General features: G+C 35.5%; 1 protein-coding gene and 1 pseudogene across 3 annotated transcripts in view; both read left to right on the top strand.

Moving 5' to 3' along the window:
- EPHA3 (EPH receptor A3) overlaps nt 1–17,218 on the top strand; it is a 358,445-nt gene that overhangs the window by 89,720 nt on the left and 251,507 nt on the right. For all 3 annotated transcript variants that reach the window (XM_023216053.3, XM_023216055.2, XM_023216054.2), the window contains exon 3: nt 13,787–14,447. In XM_023216053.3, coding sequence (XP_023071821.2) covers nt 13,787–14,447 — 661 coding nt within the window. The remainder of the gene's footprint in view (nt 1–13,786; nt 14,448–17,218) is intronic.
- Nucleotides 9,807–10,549, top strand: LOC111545131 (annotated as a pseudogene).

Below are 17,218 nucleotides of genomic sequence, written 5' to 3'. Positions count from 1 at the left end.
TAAAACAAACTTACACTGGTCAGAATTGTTATAGTCTCAAATTCGAAGAAATAGAAACTCTAGCAAGCGAAAAAGAATAATAAATAGATAAACTTTGAATTTAAAATATATTTCTGTTATTTTATAAGGAAAACAAACTAGTGTATTCTGGTGACATTTTTGGCTAACTCAGCTTTGTCAGCATAATAATGATGAATGTTTATTTGCTGCTTCCCAGGTGGCAAACATAGTTACAACCATTTTAAATGGACGATCTAATTTTGTTCTCAACATCTCTATAACATGTTAATTATTATTTTTCCCATTTTACAGATGTGTAAATTAAATCATACTCTATTGAATCTCTTAGTTATTAAGTAGTAGAGCTAGGTTTCAAACACAGGGTCTTTTATCTCTACAGGTTAGACCTTTAAATCTAGGCTCCCCGGGATACTCAATGGATAAAAGATTAAACATGTTTCTATGAAGTATTGTTGCTACCCTTGTGAAGAAGACAGTAGAAGAGGTTTCTGTAGTTTTAAAATTGGTGCTATAAAACAGCTTACATTTCAGAGAAGTGCTCTCAAAAATTACACTTATTTTGTTAAAAAGTAAATTTAGCTATCTGAAGATCTGTAAAACTTAGCATTTGTTCCATAGTGACAGGAGTTAATTTCATTTCCGTCACTGGGAGTGCTCCACAGGTATATTGTAAATTGGTATGAATTACTGTGACTGTGACCCATTATCATAGCAGGAAATTGCATGAATCTCACAACTGATATGAAATGTACTGCCATCACTGTTATGCATTAATTTCTAAGTAGTTGGCCATTTGTAATAATTCTGTAAATGTCCATCTTAGCACAGTTTTCAGTCTAGACAAGTTAAGCCAATGTGCATGGAATTTTCCTCATTATCTTCAAGCAGTTATACTGAATTCTAAAATTACTTTTTTATTGGACAATTTCACCTTGAACATCTTTCCAAGAATTGGAAACATGCTAGTCTCATTGTCCTACTCCCTAATACTTAAGGGAAATTTACTCTATAAAAAGTAAAGCCATTTGGCTACATATGATTAGAAAGACAGAGTGAGACAATCTCTGATGAATGTCAACAATGTATTTTTTTCTTTCTAACTTGTATTGAATATATTAGTGATTCATTAGAGGATTTTTAAATCATATTGACTCTCAGTTTACTGATGTGATTTTCAGATAATGCTATACTTCATCACTATAGTTTTAAAAAGAACGTTTTTGCAATGTAAGTGTCCTTTACATTATAAGTAAACACACTTCATCATTTAAAAACCAAACCTTTACAATGCAAATTATACTTTTCTTCTCTTTTCTTTGATATTGACATTCTTCCCCTCACAAGAAAGATGAATTCAAATAGCACACTTCATTGAAACTTCTTGACAATGGTGAAATATATGTGGCCTCCCTATGTTATATTTTATATTTTAGCATATCATATCTGTTTCAAGTCAATGCTTCTGGCTAGAAATTCCCTTCTTTGATAAATCTTTAAGTACTTTTAATAATTTTTGAATTTTTTTATTTCCACTCCACCACATCTCAGGTTTTCAGATTCTTTTCCTTCATCTTCCAAACTATTCACCCTCTATTTCAAAATCTGAATTGTAAATTAGTTTCTAGAAATTTATACCTTTTTTTCCTGTAAGTCTGTCATTGATCTTATAGTTACTCAGTTAGGGCTACTCTGACAGATAACTGTCTACATTACTGATTCTCTTAAATCCAACGCCTCATGTAGCCAAAAGCACACTTCTGTCTGTACTTAATAAATTATATAATTTTGACATTTGGCACATTGCCTGCCATTTAATTTTAGTAAATTAAAATAGTGTGCCTACTTGGTTTTAGGCACAGGGCTAGATGCTTGGGAGGGGAAGAAGAACAAAACTAGAGACCATGGAGGGCAGCAAGACTAATGAATAGAGAAATGAATGAGTATGTTGTATATAAAATAACAGTAGATATAACTGGTAGACATTATGTTCATAAGAACAGCTATCCTGTCTATCTCTGTCATAACTGCATTATCAATATAGAGTCTGATACACAGTAGTCAGTCAATAAACAAAAATTGAATGTTCTTGAAAGGAGATAAATGGAGTCTAAACAGGACATTATTTCACAGATAAAAATTAAAGATATCAATTTATTTATATATACGTACCTTGTCTATTTTGTTGTTGTTGTTGTTGATGCTGCATCTTTCAGTACAAAGAAGAATCATTCTAAAATATGTTTTGGTAATCAAAAATTCTAAGATAAGTTGAGTTACTACTATCTTCACATGTAGATATTCACTGTGTGCATTCATAAGAAAAAAGAGCATCTCTTTATAATCTTTTTGGGAAATGTTCAGTATATAATTATTCAACAGACGTCATCTTAAGAAGTCTTGCCTGGGTCTTTGTCATGGTCTTCTTAAAGCTGTCCTCTTTTTTGTTCTCTAGAGTACCAACTCCCAGTCCAGAGTTAACCATGCACCTCTCTTCAGTAGTTTCTCACTGTAGCAAATGAAGCAGAGATACGTTGTATTACCCAAATTGTTCCCGGCCTTACATTGCTAAGTATGCCGGGGCCTTGAATAAGGTGCTTTTGTCCAATATCTTTCATGTAACACTAATGAGAAAGAAAAGTAATTCACAGCCAGGGACACTGTGGAGTGTTCACATTGTCCCCATGTCTACGTGAGTTTTCTCTGGGTATTCTGTTTTTCTCCCATATCCCAAAGATGTGCCCATTAGGTGAACTGGCATGTCTTAGTGTTCCCAGTCTGAGTGAGTATGGTGTGTGTGTGTGCCCTTCAGTACGATAGCTTCCTGCCCAAGGCTGGCTCCTGCCTTGTGCCCTGAGCTGCTGGGATAGATTCCAGCCAACCCAACGTTAAACTGGAATAAGCAGATATATTTGTCTGTTCTCACATTGCTATAAAAACACTACCTAAGACTGGGTAATTTATGAAGAAAAGAAGTTTAATTGGCTCATGGTTCTGCAGGCTGCACAGAAAGCATGGTTGGGGAGACCCCAGGAAACTTACAATCATGGCAGAAGGCAAAAGGGAAGCCAGCACATCCTACGTGGCTGGAACAGGAGGAAGAAAGAGTGAAAAGGGAAGGGCTGCACACTTTCGAACAAGCAGATCTCATAGGAACTCACTCACTATCGTGAAAACAGAAGGGGAAAATCCACCCCATGGTCTAGTCACCTCCCACCAGGTCCCTCCCCCAACACTGAGGATTACAATTCAACATGAGATTTAGGTGGGGACACAGAGCCAAACCATATCAGCAGGTTAGAAAAAGAATGAATGAATGAATACAAATTATTTTAAAATAAAAATCTGTCATGTGTTCAATAATCATACAAATACATGGCATCAAATGAGGCAGTAGGAAAGCACTCGGCAAGCCGCCATATTTGCCATAGTTTTTGAACTACACAGTGGGAGGAGGTACTCCTTAAAGTTTTCACTTTGCAAATGTTCATTCCTAGATGTAACGCACTACCCGTCTGACCACCGTCTCACTGCTATTCACCAAAAATTGGGTTAATAATCATCTTGTTTTCATGAATCTTTCTTAAATGAATCGGTACCTTACATTTATTTTCATGTTTAATATTAGAAGTGCTTTATTTATTTAAAAATTTGGTTATGTTTTCATAACCAGAAATATGCCATGGAAAGTTAACTCTTGTTTATATCAATTAGCCCAGGGTAAAACTGGTTTTGTTATACATTGTTTCAAGTCATAGTTTCCAAGAATCTATCGAGGTTGTTAAGTGCGAACTTGAAGTACTTGTCGACATATCCACAGCCCACTGCCCTATATTCCAATCGTACTGGAACCCAGTTACTTAAACAGATTCTGTCCTCACATTTGCTAAGCCTGCTGACATTTTTTCTCCCTTTCTGTGTCCTCCTTAATTTTCACTAACAGAAGTTCCAATAATCCTATCTTTTCATTTCTGTATCCTTTTCCAGGACCTTCCTTCACACGATAATCTGTCTTTTCTCAATAACTCCTTGCAGTACCTCAAATACAGAACATATTGTCATCTTCTGTATGTGTTATGCCTCCTCCACCAGCATCAATTTCTGATAAGAAAAATCACATTTTGTGGCCAAGCGTGGTGTGTCACACTTGTAATCCCAGCATGTTGGGAGGCCGAGGCAGGAGGATCGCGGGAGGCCGAGGCAGGAGGATCGCTGGAGGCCAGGAGTTAGAGACCATCCTGGCCAACATGGCAAAACACCGTCTCTACTGAAATATACAAAAAAAAAGTATCTGGGCATGGCGGCGCATACAGGTAATCCCAACTACTCTGGAGACTGAGGCAGGAGAATCACTTGAACCCGGGATGTGGAGGTTGCAGTGAGTTGAGATCCCCTGGCTGCACTCCAGCCTAGATGACTGAGTGACACTCTGTCTCGAAAAAAAAAAATATATATATATATATATATGAAAAATTGCATTTTACTTATCTTTTAGCTATAAACAATTTCTAATTTAAGCTTTGCACATGTAAATATTTAATATGTCCATGTAAAGTTGAATAAAACTGCAATTATAAGGGCGTTTTCAAAAATCACAAATCACCACAGAAATCACGGTGGAATGCTATCAAACTACAGCAAACTATAAAAATAGTAGCATGTCTAAAATCGTCTTCATTCATACCATTAGGAATATGTGATTGAAAGTAATTTCCCCACACACTGTTTGCATGTTTTTGTAATACACGTGTTTTGTCAGGTGTACTACACCAGATGTGAAATACAACACTGTGAGGATTTACTTGGTTTCTTATAATAATATCTTACCGTTCCTTGTAGGAGGTAGAAGATGAGGTTATTCAGGTGAGCTTCTGTGTAAGGCATGTCTAGGCCTTGGTAAATCTGGAGTGAAAAACCAGATGGGATAAGGGCTGAACATAAGACCATGCTACAGAGACAGGGGAAGGAAGACACTTTAGATGCAGTTTCATGGAAGCTGGTGTTGGAGCATCGTATCAGTTCAGTTCAGGTAGAGCGCAGAAGTCAAAAGTCCAGTTGGCCAAGGGATATACAGCATTAGTTCTCAATGTTTGGGGTTAGAATGTTAGAATCACCTAGGCTGCTCTTTTTTTTTTTTTTTTTTTTTTTGGATCTGGGAAGCAGTATTTTTAAAAAGCCTCCGGTTTCCCTGCTTAGCCGGAATTAAAAAAACAAAACAAACAAACAAACAAACAAACAAACAAAAAACAATTACGTAAAGGAATTAAACAAACTTAGAGGTATGGGACATTTGTCCAGAGGTGCAGCATCATTGCAACAGACCTGAGATCTCAGTACGGTAACCCTGAATCCCAGCTGGGAGGAAAATAAATCTCCGGCCAGGCGCGGTGGCTCACGTCTGTAATCCCTGCACTTTGGGAGGCCGAGGCGGGCAGATCACCAGGTTAGGAGATTGAGACCATCGTGGCAAACACAGTGAAACCCCTTCTCTATTAAAAATACGAAAAATTAGCCGGGCGTGGTGGCGGCGCCTGTGGTCCCAGCTACTCGGGAGGCTGAGGCAGGAGAATGGCCGGAACCCGGGAGGCGGAGCTTGCAGTGAGCTGAGATCGCGCCACTGCACTCCAGCCTGGGCCACAGAGTGAGACTCCCTTTCAACAAATAAATAAATAAAATAAAATAAAAATATTTTTAAAAACTTGAAGCTCCAGCAAGAGTGGAGCTGAGGCTACTTCAGGTCTTGTTCAGTCTAACGGTATTAAGGAACTAGAGGACAGAGAAGAAAAACACAGACATCTATGAGCCCAGCTGTGAGGTTGCTGGGTAAAGTGGAGACAGAGGGGACAACATACTTCAACTTTCTGGAGACATTGTGCCTTTAATAACCTGTATCTTGTTAAAACCACAGAAAGTACTGAGGCATGCCCAATATTGGTGAGAATTCTAAGCAGGGATGTCACATGATTCTGTTCCTAGTTCTTCTCACTCTCTAAAATACTTTGTTGGCTTTTCTCATGATAATTTCTGATTCTTTTACATTTGTCTTTGTTTCCCAGATCTTTTCAGTATACTTTGCCAAACTCTGATGTTGGCTTTTCTATATTCCATGAGGCAATTATAATACCATTACCAAATTTCTGCTGAAAACTTAGGGGCTAAAGGTGGTTAAAGGAACTGAATAGTAGCCATTATTATTAAGATAACTGTCCACGTATTCCCACGCATGCCCTTTTCGGTTGTATTTGTCTCTGGATCCTGTCCCACATCATGTTAATCATAGGGATTTTCCAACATCAAATCTCCGTCTTCTGTCTTTCTGACTCCTTGGCCACAAACATAATTCTCTGATTTGACACACCACACACACACACACACACACACACCCCCCAAACAAACAAAAAATAATTCTATTCTTCATTTGTCTCAACTATTTGATATTACTCTGATCTTTTTATAATATACTTTTAGAAATATATATCTGTGTGTAAATGTGTGTGTGTGTGTGTGTGTGTGTGTGTGTGTACTTTTGAGACCGGAATGGGTTAAGGAAAACTACTTATGAATAAATGGAAATATAATGATTTTTGTAGATTTATCTGTGCCTTATGCTTGACAGTGACAGTCTTGCTGTAAGAGATTCTGCATGCATGCTTAAAATGCTGCTGCGTGGTAAATGCCCAAATACTTTGAGGTTGAAGACTGGATTTTGAAATGGCTATGAGTATACAAGGGGAAATAAACATAAGAATAAAAAACATGAGTGGAGAAAGGAATAACATGAACCAACTTAATATCACTTAAAATTACTGAGTGCAAGATTAATCATCATTAGCATTTTGTAAAGCACAGAAATAGGTGTTTCTTATAAACCACTGAAATGCAAAAGTAATATTGTAAATGTAACAATATTGCTGATGTCATTTTTCTTTTATTGTCATCCACAAATTTCTTAGAAACTGGTTTTAAGTCTTAAAAGGCAAATCATGACTCTCTCACACTCTTAATATTTTCCAAATTATATTAGCCTGTGCACTAAATTTATTGTAGCTTCTGCTTCTCTTAAAGGAAATGTAAACTTCCTCCTCACCTTACTATCCCTTGTTAGCAAATAGCTAAAAATGTTTTCCATGAAAGTAATTAATAGCAACAATAAATATAAATTATTAATTACCATAATGATGATATACTAGCATAATAGTTATTATGTTAAATGCCAGTTAATTATTAAAATACGTGTTTCCCTCAAAATTATATGTTTGATTCAGTGACAAGGAACTGTTCTATCTAGAAAATATAAACTAAGAGCCTCCTTAGTATCTTATACTACCTTTGACGATGGAGAGGTTTGGTGTGATTAGTTTCAGAATGGACTCTCCGGGGAAGAAAGTTTGGATGCATGGATTTGTTATAGTTGAAATGACCTGGAAAAAGATGAAAATACAGGGAACCCAGTCTTGGTCTATGTGGTCTGATAATTAAAGCTTAGAGTGAAAATCTGGAAGCTAGGCTAAATATCAGAATTTTTTATTCTAATGAGTTAGAGCTTGAAAAACTATTTTGAGCTCCTCTTTAGTTTGTATCCTCTTTTGCTGAAGCTGTTACTAGTGGATACCAACCACAGAGATTTCTTGTAAGCATTAAAAAAATGAAGAGAAAGATGCTTTTCACCACCAAATTTTATGTTACCAATGCTGTGTCTCCCTTTTTCTTTTTTCATCTCTGCCTTGAGACAATTACTATAGCAGGATAGAATTTCTGATAATATATAATGTTAATATATAATGAATATTATACATTAGTTCTTACAGTAGCAAAATGAATGAAGCTTGGGCATTCTTTACATTTACAAAGCATGAGCATTATAACAGCAGCTTTAATTCATGATTTTTTCTTGTTGCTGCTGCTATGAGAAAATATTCATTTAAGGATTTTATTTCTACTGTCTTTAGTCCTCAGCAAATGCTAGAGTTAGAGACTTGTTGTTTTCACAAGTGGCCTGAGATGGCACATCACCATCCCTTACAAGCAATTTGGCCTTCATTACAAATTAATGAAGTGATAATTGCTCCTTGCAACCTTTTATGTGCAAAGGATGCTGGTGCTGTTTGCATTATCCTCTTGCAGTGTATACCTTTGCTTTCAAGGACTTGTGGTATCTTGCCAAATGTTAAACTACACTGAGATCTCCATAATTAAAATCATATTTTACATCAAATTAGGAAAATCTCTACATAATATGTACTGTTTGATGTCGAGTAAAATGCTGTTCATTGTAGAATAAATTTGCAAATGATTCATCAAAGTAACAATCTCATTTAGTACTAAAAGGAGCTTGTGACTTAAGAAATTTAAAGTCAATTGGTTTACATTCAATTAATACTGTCATGATCAAACTTTCTATAAGATGGTTATGGAAAGCATTTATTCTCTAGAGTTTTTGCTACATCTGTACTTTAAAATGCCGTTGTGGAACCAAGGTAATGATACTTGAGAAGATGCTATAAAACACTAACTTTTAACACCAGAGATTTTTGGAGCGCCAAGTCTGTTGACTCCTTTTTTATGTTAAACATATACATTCATTTTGCTTTGAATATGATTGTATTATTATAGGCACCTCAATGTAAAACCCTAAGAACTGAAACTCTCATATACTCTTATCTTCTTGAAAACTCAGTATATAACATATAACTAGAGTGGATGCAAGAAAATGGTATATTGGCAATTATTACAAATACAATGTGAATATTTTCTTTCCATAAACTGCGATTAGAATGTATCTTGTGTATTACTTCAGAGATCTTCTAAAATAGTCTCAACTTGTTTCTTTGTTAAATCTGGGATGTGACAAGGAAACTAGGTCAATTTTGCCTCCAGAAAATGAGCCCCTATCTTGTATTTTAAACCCTGAGTGATCAAGGCTTTTAAAATAAGTAGTGCTGTTTACCTGTTTCGTTTGCAAGTTAATAGGTGAGCTAGGAAGAAGTTTTTAAACTGATTGTCACACCAGTAAAGTTTACAAATTGTTTTTTATAATTTAAGAATTTAATATAAAAAAACTTCCCCTAATGAGGCTTGAAGGCCAAATAAATGCCATGTTTCTTTGCTTGTAATTACCAACAATGTAATAAATGAATATTTTATTTTATTTTGTGATTAGAAGGTGTGAATTAAAATTTCTGTGTTTTTAAAGATGACAACAATAAAAACTAGGGACTGATCAAGGAGAAAGGGAGGGAGGCAGCAAGAGTTGACAAAGTAACCGTTGGGTACCATACTCACAACCTGGGTGAGGGGATCAGTCGTACTCAAAACTGGACCTCATGTGATGGACCTATGTAACAAACCTGCACGTGGCCCACATTGGGAAAACATTCATACAGATAAATTTTAGGCAGTAACTTTTTTATTCTTTTTTTAAACAAACAAAGCAAAAAACATACAAGGAAATCATAACAAAGTGTCAATAGAAATAGAAAAAAGTGTTAATGCATTTTAAATGCTGTTGATTTAGTTAAAAATGTTTAATATCTATTGTTTCTGATGAAAATAATTAATTCCTTTATTGGAGAAAAATGTAGGAACACATTTATAATGGGCTTCCCAAGGATTTTATTCATATATTTAGCTACCATATTTAAATATTTTCTCTAAGTAAAACGTTTTGTTTTATTCCCATTAATAACTCTTACAAATATTATAAGAAACATCAGCTGTGGCGGGCCCGCTTTGGCCTTCCCACCATCCCAGTTTCCCTCGGCTTGCGGCTGTGCGCTCAATCCAGCACCATGGGGAAGCGGGACCATCGGGTGGCTTATATGAACCCAATAGCAATGGCGAGATCAAGGGGTCCAGTCCAGTCTGCAGGGCCAACAATCCAGGATTATCTGAATAGAGCAAGGCCTACCTGGGGAGAAGTAAAACAGCAACTAGAAAAGAAAAAAGAAAGGCTCCAAGGCTTTGGCTGAATTTGAAGAAAAAATGAATGAGAACTGGAAGAAAGAACTGGAAAAACACAGGGAAAAATTATTAAGTGGAAGTGAGAGCCCATCCAAAAGAAGACAGAGAAAGAAAAAAGAAAAGAAGAAATCTGATAGGCATTCATCTTCTTTTTCATCAAGCTCTGATTCTTCCAGCAGTTCTGCTGATTCTGAAGATGAGGATAAGAAACAAGGAAAACGGAGAAAGAAAAAGAAGAACCGTACACATAAATCTTCTGAAAGCTCCATGTCAGAAACTGAATCAGAAGTAAGGATAGTTTAAAAAAGAAAAAGAAGTCAAAAGATGGAACTGAGAAAGAAAAAGATATTAAAGGACTCAGCAAAAAGAGAAAGATGTATTTTGAAGATAAACCTTTATCATCTGACTCCTTGTCACAATCAGAGTATATTGAGGAGGTGCGAGCAAAAAGAAGAAAAGCAGTGAAGAACGAGAAAAAGCAACAGAAAAAACAAAAAAGAAAAAGAAGCATAAGAAACACAGTAAGAAAAAGAAAAAGAAGGCTGCTAGTTCATGTCCTGACTCACCATAGCACTAAGAAAAATCAGGATTCCCTTATAAAGAAAGTGCAATGTCTGAGGAAATTTCAACTGTGAAAACTACAGCATATTTAGTAAAATGCATGAATTTTCTTGTTTTTAGAATTATTCCTGGACTATTCAGTAGCCACTCAGATGCCACTGTGTGAAAGGGCCATAAATGTTGCCTGCTGCTTGAACATCTATTTTTTTTTTCCTCCAGTGCTTGATAACTCTGGGAGATAATACACTGCCGTCATACTAGTGGTTAAGATATTTGGGAATAAAATTAATACTTTTGACTAGAAGTGTCTAAGGATAAACCAACAGAAATTGAATCTGGATACGTCTTTAAGGTATAATCAGAAATGACCAGATGATTCTGGTTAATATTTTTGAAGGAGGGATTACATTAATATTTCAAAATCCTTACTCTGTAGATAAGTGTATTTTAATTTTTTCCCCTCATATACTTTTATTTACCTGGGGAAAGAGCTTTTAGGATTGCGGGGGGCGGGGAGGCGGTAGTTTGCTATCTCTTTAGCTAGCAGAATAGTGTGCCTTTGATCCTCACACATCCTATATTATGGACACAGTAGCCATGCTTCACGGGGAGGTCAGAGCTGGCTACCAGCAGTCTTGCCCTTTACTGAGCTTAGTATCATCCTTGGATGCTTTCATATGCTGCTTTGAGTGAACCAGAGAAACAGCCATTTGCAGCATGAGAAAGCCCCAAAAGCTCTGGGATTTACCTCCACTTCAGTAATAATGAATATTTTTTAGTATTAGAATGTGTTATGTCATTTGAATTAATTTTGATTACAATTTGGCTTGGGAGAGGAATTATTTTAAATAGATACTGGTACTTTTTGAACTTGATAGCTAAAGATTCTAAAATGCATGTTTTACGCTAAGTTTTAACCAGTCAGGAAAATTTTATGTAACCAGTGATAGTTTATTTTCTGTATGAATTTTGTTTAGGCTGCAGTGTTTAGCTTTTGTTAACTTCTCAGTCTTGCTGTCTTAAGTTTATTACTGTGTTTAATGGCCTACTTGCCAAGATATTTAGCATGTAGAAAGCAAGGTTCTGATTTAAAAAAAAAAAAAAAGGCTTCATATTGAAGCTGAGACTTACAATAACAAGTTGAGTGGCAAGCCTGGTATACTGTGTCTTATTGCCAGAATCTTAGTAAATGTAATGTTTAAAAGTTTGTTGTCTTTGTATATCAATAACAAATTATGACAAGTTAAGTTAAAATAATAATAATAATAATAATAATAATAATATTTGTGCATATACCAAAAGGTGAAGTTTTTGTGCTCCATACTATAGTGAATATGAAGAGACCTGCCTAAAATTTAGCAAATGCCTGTGAAACAAAATTAGACTAACTTTAGCATGTATCATGAATTAAATTTACAAATGAATAGGGGATTCAATAAAGGTTATATAATACAGAAATTTTCTTAAGATTGTCAGGGTTATGGAAGGCATAAGGCAGAAGAATGCACAGTTCCATGGGGTTTTACCGTAAGAAAGGTATATTCTGGGTGGGCGCAGTGGCTCATGCCTATAATCCCAGCACTTTGGGAGACCAGGGCAGGTGGATCACAAGGCCAGGAGTTCGAGACCAGCCTGGCCAACATGGTGAAACCCAGTCTCTACTAAAAGTACCAAAATTAGCTGGGTGTGGTGGCAGTGGCCTGTAATCCCAGCTACTCAGGAGGCTGAGGGAGGAGAATCCCTTTAACCCGGGAGGCAGAGATTGCAGTGAGCTGAGATCGTGCCATTGCACTCTAGCCTAGGTGACAGGAGCAAGACTCCATATCAAAACAGAAAGAAAAAAAGAAAGAGAGAAAGAGAGAAAGAGAGAGAGAGAGAAAGAGAGAAAGAGAGAGAGAGAAAGGAGGGAGGGAGGGAGGAAGGAAGGAAAAAGAAAAGAAAAGAAAAAGAGGGAGGGAGGAAGGAAGGAAGGAAGGAAGGAAGGAAAGAAGGAAGGGAAGGAAGGAAGGAAAGGTATATTCCACAAGTTCCACAAGAAAGAATAAAGGACAGAATATCCACCACATCTTTCATAAACAATAAAAGTGTTTACATTGAAAATAATATAGTATGTGGAAATATTATTTATCTTGATTCAAACAGTTAGAAAAATTAACATGTGGTTTAGGACCAGTTGTAAGAGGAACACAGATGTGAAACTCAAGAGTTCAAAAGTTTTTGCATAGGTAATAGAGATCCCTAGAAAACTTTACATTCAAGAATGGCATGGCAAAAGATGTAGTTTCCTGCAAGAAGTAAGCAAAATGGGGCATGGTAAGAAGAAAATATGGACACAGAGATAACAGAAACAACTGGTCTAATAGTTTTAGGATCGGAAGTAACACACTCTTACAATGCTAAGTTAAAAGCTTTTCAAAATTTGTCCTAAGGATCACAGAAAATAGTGCTTCACTGTTCTCAAAAGTCTTAATGCTTTTACAGACTTTTTACAGTGAGAAAAGTTGTACTAAGATAACCTTAACTACTATAACAACAAAACCCCAGATATCTATCTATTTCTTGACTAAGAAAAAGTCCCATGTGGGTGTAAAAGGCTTTAAGAATCAAATGTTTGCCATGTCTTCTGTTTGTCACATATAACTTGATTTTATATTTGGCAGAGGCCAGGGGGTGAGGAACATTTATATTTTTACTTCAAATTTTCTTTCATAGCTCCCCAATACATGTCCATTGAAATGATACTACATTAAAAAAGTCATGCATGATGATATATAGTAAAAATATAATTTATATTCACTTTATTTTACCTTATATCAGTTTTACCAAAAACCTGGCACAAATGGGGAAAAGATTAATAAGCATGAATTTTAGACAGTATTATTATCTTTTTCTTTTTTAAACAAAGAAAAACACCCAAAAACATATGAGAAAATCATATCATAGTGTCATTGGAGACAACTGATTTGAGCTTCTGATCCTGGAATGTTTGATTAGGCTCTCTTAACTGCTAAGTGACTTTTTCCTGAATATTCAACAAACCTCAATGCAATTGAAATGTGTTCATTCAAATTATAAATCACTTTGTGTCCATTAACTCAGAGAACCTTACAAATAAAAAACCAAAAACAAGAATGTTTTTTAATGAGTAAATGATGACTTATTATATAGTGATGCTCTGACACCCTTATCTTATATTTATTATTATCATTAATTCTGCCTCACTCTCTGTTTCTCTTTGATTCTTCAGTGGGAAGAGATCAGCGGTGTGGATGAACATTACACACCTATCAGGACTTACCAGGTGTGCAATGTCATGGATCATAGTCAAAACAATTGGCTGAGAACAAACTGGGTCCCCAGGAACTCAGCTCAGAAGATTTATGTGGAGCTCAAGTTCACTCTACGAGACTGTAATAGCATTCCATTGGTTTTAGGGACTTGCAAGGAGACATTCAACCTGTACTACATGGAGTCCGATGATGATCATGGGGTGAAATTTCGAGAGCATCAGTTTACAAAGATTGACACCATTGCAGCTGATGAAAGTTTCACTCAAATGGATCTTGGGGACCGTATTCTTAAGCTCAACACTGAGATTAGAGAAGTAGGTCCTGTCAACAAGAAGGGATTTTATTTGGCATTTCAAGATGTTGGTGCTTGTGTTGCCTTGGTGTCTGTGAGAGTATACTTCAAAAAGTGCCCATTTACAGTGAAGAATCTGGCTATGTTTCCAGACACGGTACCCATGGACTCCCAGTCCCTGGTGGAGGTTAGAGGGTCTTGTGTCAACAATTCTAAGGAGGAAGATCCTCCAAGGATGTACTGCAGTACAGAAGGTGAATGGCTTGTACCCATTGGCAAGTGTTCCTGCAATGCTGGCTATGAAGAAAGAGGTTTTTTGTGCCAAGGTAAGAGCCTTCTCTATTTTTCTTTGAGTGATATCTCTCACCTCTGAGTTTATCATAATGTCATTAAATAAAATGCACTCAGTCTCAACTCACTTGGCAGGAAAACATGCCTCAAACTGACCATAGTTTATTTATGGACTAAAATTAATTCCATTTGATGTGGTAATTAATGCTTTGCTGTAGAAATATTAATGTATTTGATTATGCAGTGCTGGCCTGCACCCTACATGAGGTGTTATATATGCTATATTTAAGATGTTCTGCTGTTTAATAACTAAGGTAATCCTATTCTAGACCACCTGAAAGAAAAACTTTCTCTTTTATGTAGAAAGTTGAGAAATCTTTAGCACTCAGCTAACCTGATTCTAACAGAATTAAATACTGTGGTGGTTATTTATGCTGGTGCTCATCTAGCTCATAGCAATATTTACTTCATTGCTATAAAGTACAGTCTTTTCTTCACTGACATCTGGGTGTCAAATACATGTTTACTTACAAGAGATTAGTGCTTTTAGAAGATTATTTGATTTAAAAATCCAGAGCTGATGCCTCAGTGTTTAATGTATACAGGCATGATTTTTAAGTGTCTTTTGCACCATGATTTGGCTCATTTTAGTGCTCAAAAGATTATTTGTATCATCCTTTAAGCTTAAATGCATATCAATATTAATATAACATCACAGAACAAGAACTCTTTAATCAAGTCAGTATTTATTAAAATCACTTTATATTTTAAGTGAAATCAATTAAAAGATCATTTTATATAAAATTATGTATATCAGCTATGCTATATCATATAATTTCACTTAATCCCAAAATTTACTTAGCATTAGGCAAGGTTTTATGCTGAAGAACACACTAAAATTGTTACTCAAAATTTAAATGAATAAATACATAGGAGAAGTTAAGTATATTGTCCTTGAAATTTTGTCCATTTTAATGCCTCTGCTTACTGTTACACTCTGTCAAGTCTGGTGTTCTACTCCTGGTCTTATAATCAGTCACTTTTCTCAAGTGCATGTGGAATAAATGAGCCTACTTTGTATATAACTTGTCCTCTTTAAATCTGAACAGAACATAATATTTTGCTTTTGACTATAGACATGGTTTACAAAAAAAGACATTTTAAATGAGAGTAAATGGTTCATTCTAGCTTCATACTTCTCCATGCTTTTTAGATCTTTGGAAAACACCATCAGAATACTCTTCCAAAAATGGTTTTGAAAGTTATAAAATTAAAACAACATACTAGCTACTATTTGCTTGTACACATGAGTGAAGAAAAGTTGCAATAGCCTTTATATTCCACTTTGAATTGAATTTTATCAGTGAGGTATTTGTTTATGTTATGTGGTATTTGTGAGATCTATTTTAAATAAAATCATGAAAGCTTACTCCAGAAGGAATTAAAAAGTTGCCCATTTAAGATATATTCAATGCACACCTACTTCGTTGTAAGTACTGTAGTAAGAACTCAAAGATTTTTTTGTTAACATTCGTTAATTAGTCACTTACTAGATGCCATACACTGTGCTGATTTGCTAAGTAATGTTCATGAGCTATCTCATTTATTCCTCAAAATAACCTATCAAGTATATACTATTACTCTTTCTATTTTAAAATCATGGAGAATAAAGCTTTAATAGGTTCAATAGCTGGTCTTATTTCCCTCAGTGAGTTAGTACTGGAATTGAGATCTGAAACCAGGCAGTCTGACTCCAAAGGCTGGAGTCTTCACATCAACCCATGCTGTTTCCCTGTGATTCGATGAAGAGTAACTGAGACTAGGAAACAAAGGACACAGATTCCACTTTAATTAGAGCACTGTATTTTGAAGGATGAGAATGACCACAAAAAGTGAACACAAAGTAGCCAAAGATCTAGAAATATAACCGTTATCTGTACTAGTTTATTTCCAACTTTTTTATTTCTAGATTTTTAAGAAAGAAGAATTACTAGCCAAAAGACCATATTTTAGGAAGACTAAGCTTAGCTCGGGTGGCATCTGATAAAACTGGATATATAATTTGTCAAGCATCTTAGACATGCAAATTTAATTGTATAAGTGTTTCTGACCATTTATGAGTACAAAGTAATAATGTGCCAGACACAGGGGAAATATAAATAAATAAAGTTATTGTATCTACCTTCTGGGAGCTCACTATCTAGCATGAAAGACAGACACATAAATGAATGATTTTAATGTGAGACAGACCGGTAAGTCTTCAGCCGATGATACAAAGTGCCTTAACAGTGAAGGATAAGAAAAGATTAAGTTTGAATATTTTACGATAAATAGTAGGAAATGTTAATTTATAATGGGAAACCTTTGCATGGAGAGTTTTGGACTCTTTTATTGTTATTTTGCATAGAAACATTTGGAGTAGCAAGAAAGGGCTAGCTACCTTACACAGCTTACACATTCCAGAAGGTGAGATTTCTAATTTGTTTATGGAATCATTATATCAAAATTTCAAGATGCATAGGCATCCTATTAGAGTACTATCTTCTGAGTTTGTGTCACAGGGATACCTTAAAAAGGATCTAAACTTCATTACTGGGTCATTTTCTGACTTTAGTCATAAAATATTATAGATTTTATATTCCACTCTAGACAAATAATAGGCACAGTTAGAGTTCATTGAACTGAAAGATGAAAATGTGTCAATCTCCACATGCACACATATGTTTATTGCGGCACTATTCACAATACCAAAGACTTGGAATCAACCCAAATGTCCATCTGTGACAGACTGGATTAAGAAAATGTG

This window comes from Piliocolobus tephrosceles, chromosome 2 (assembly GCF_002776525.5).
Source record: "Piliocolobus tephrosceles isolate RC106 chromosome 2, ASM277652v3, whole genome shotgun sequence".
Taxonomy (NCBI): domain Eukaryota; kingdom Metazoa; phylum Chordata; class Mammalia; order Primates; family Cercopithecidae; genus Piliocolobus; species Piliocolobus tephrosceles.
Note: the sequence above shows the minus strand (reverse complement) of the source record. Positions and strands in the feature narration are given on the sequence as shown.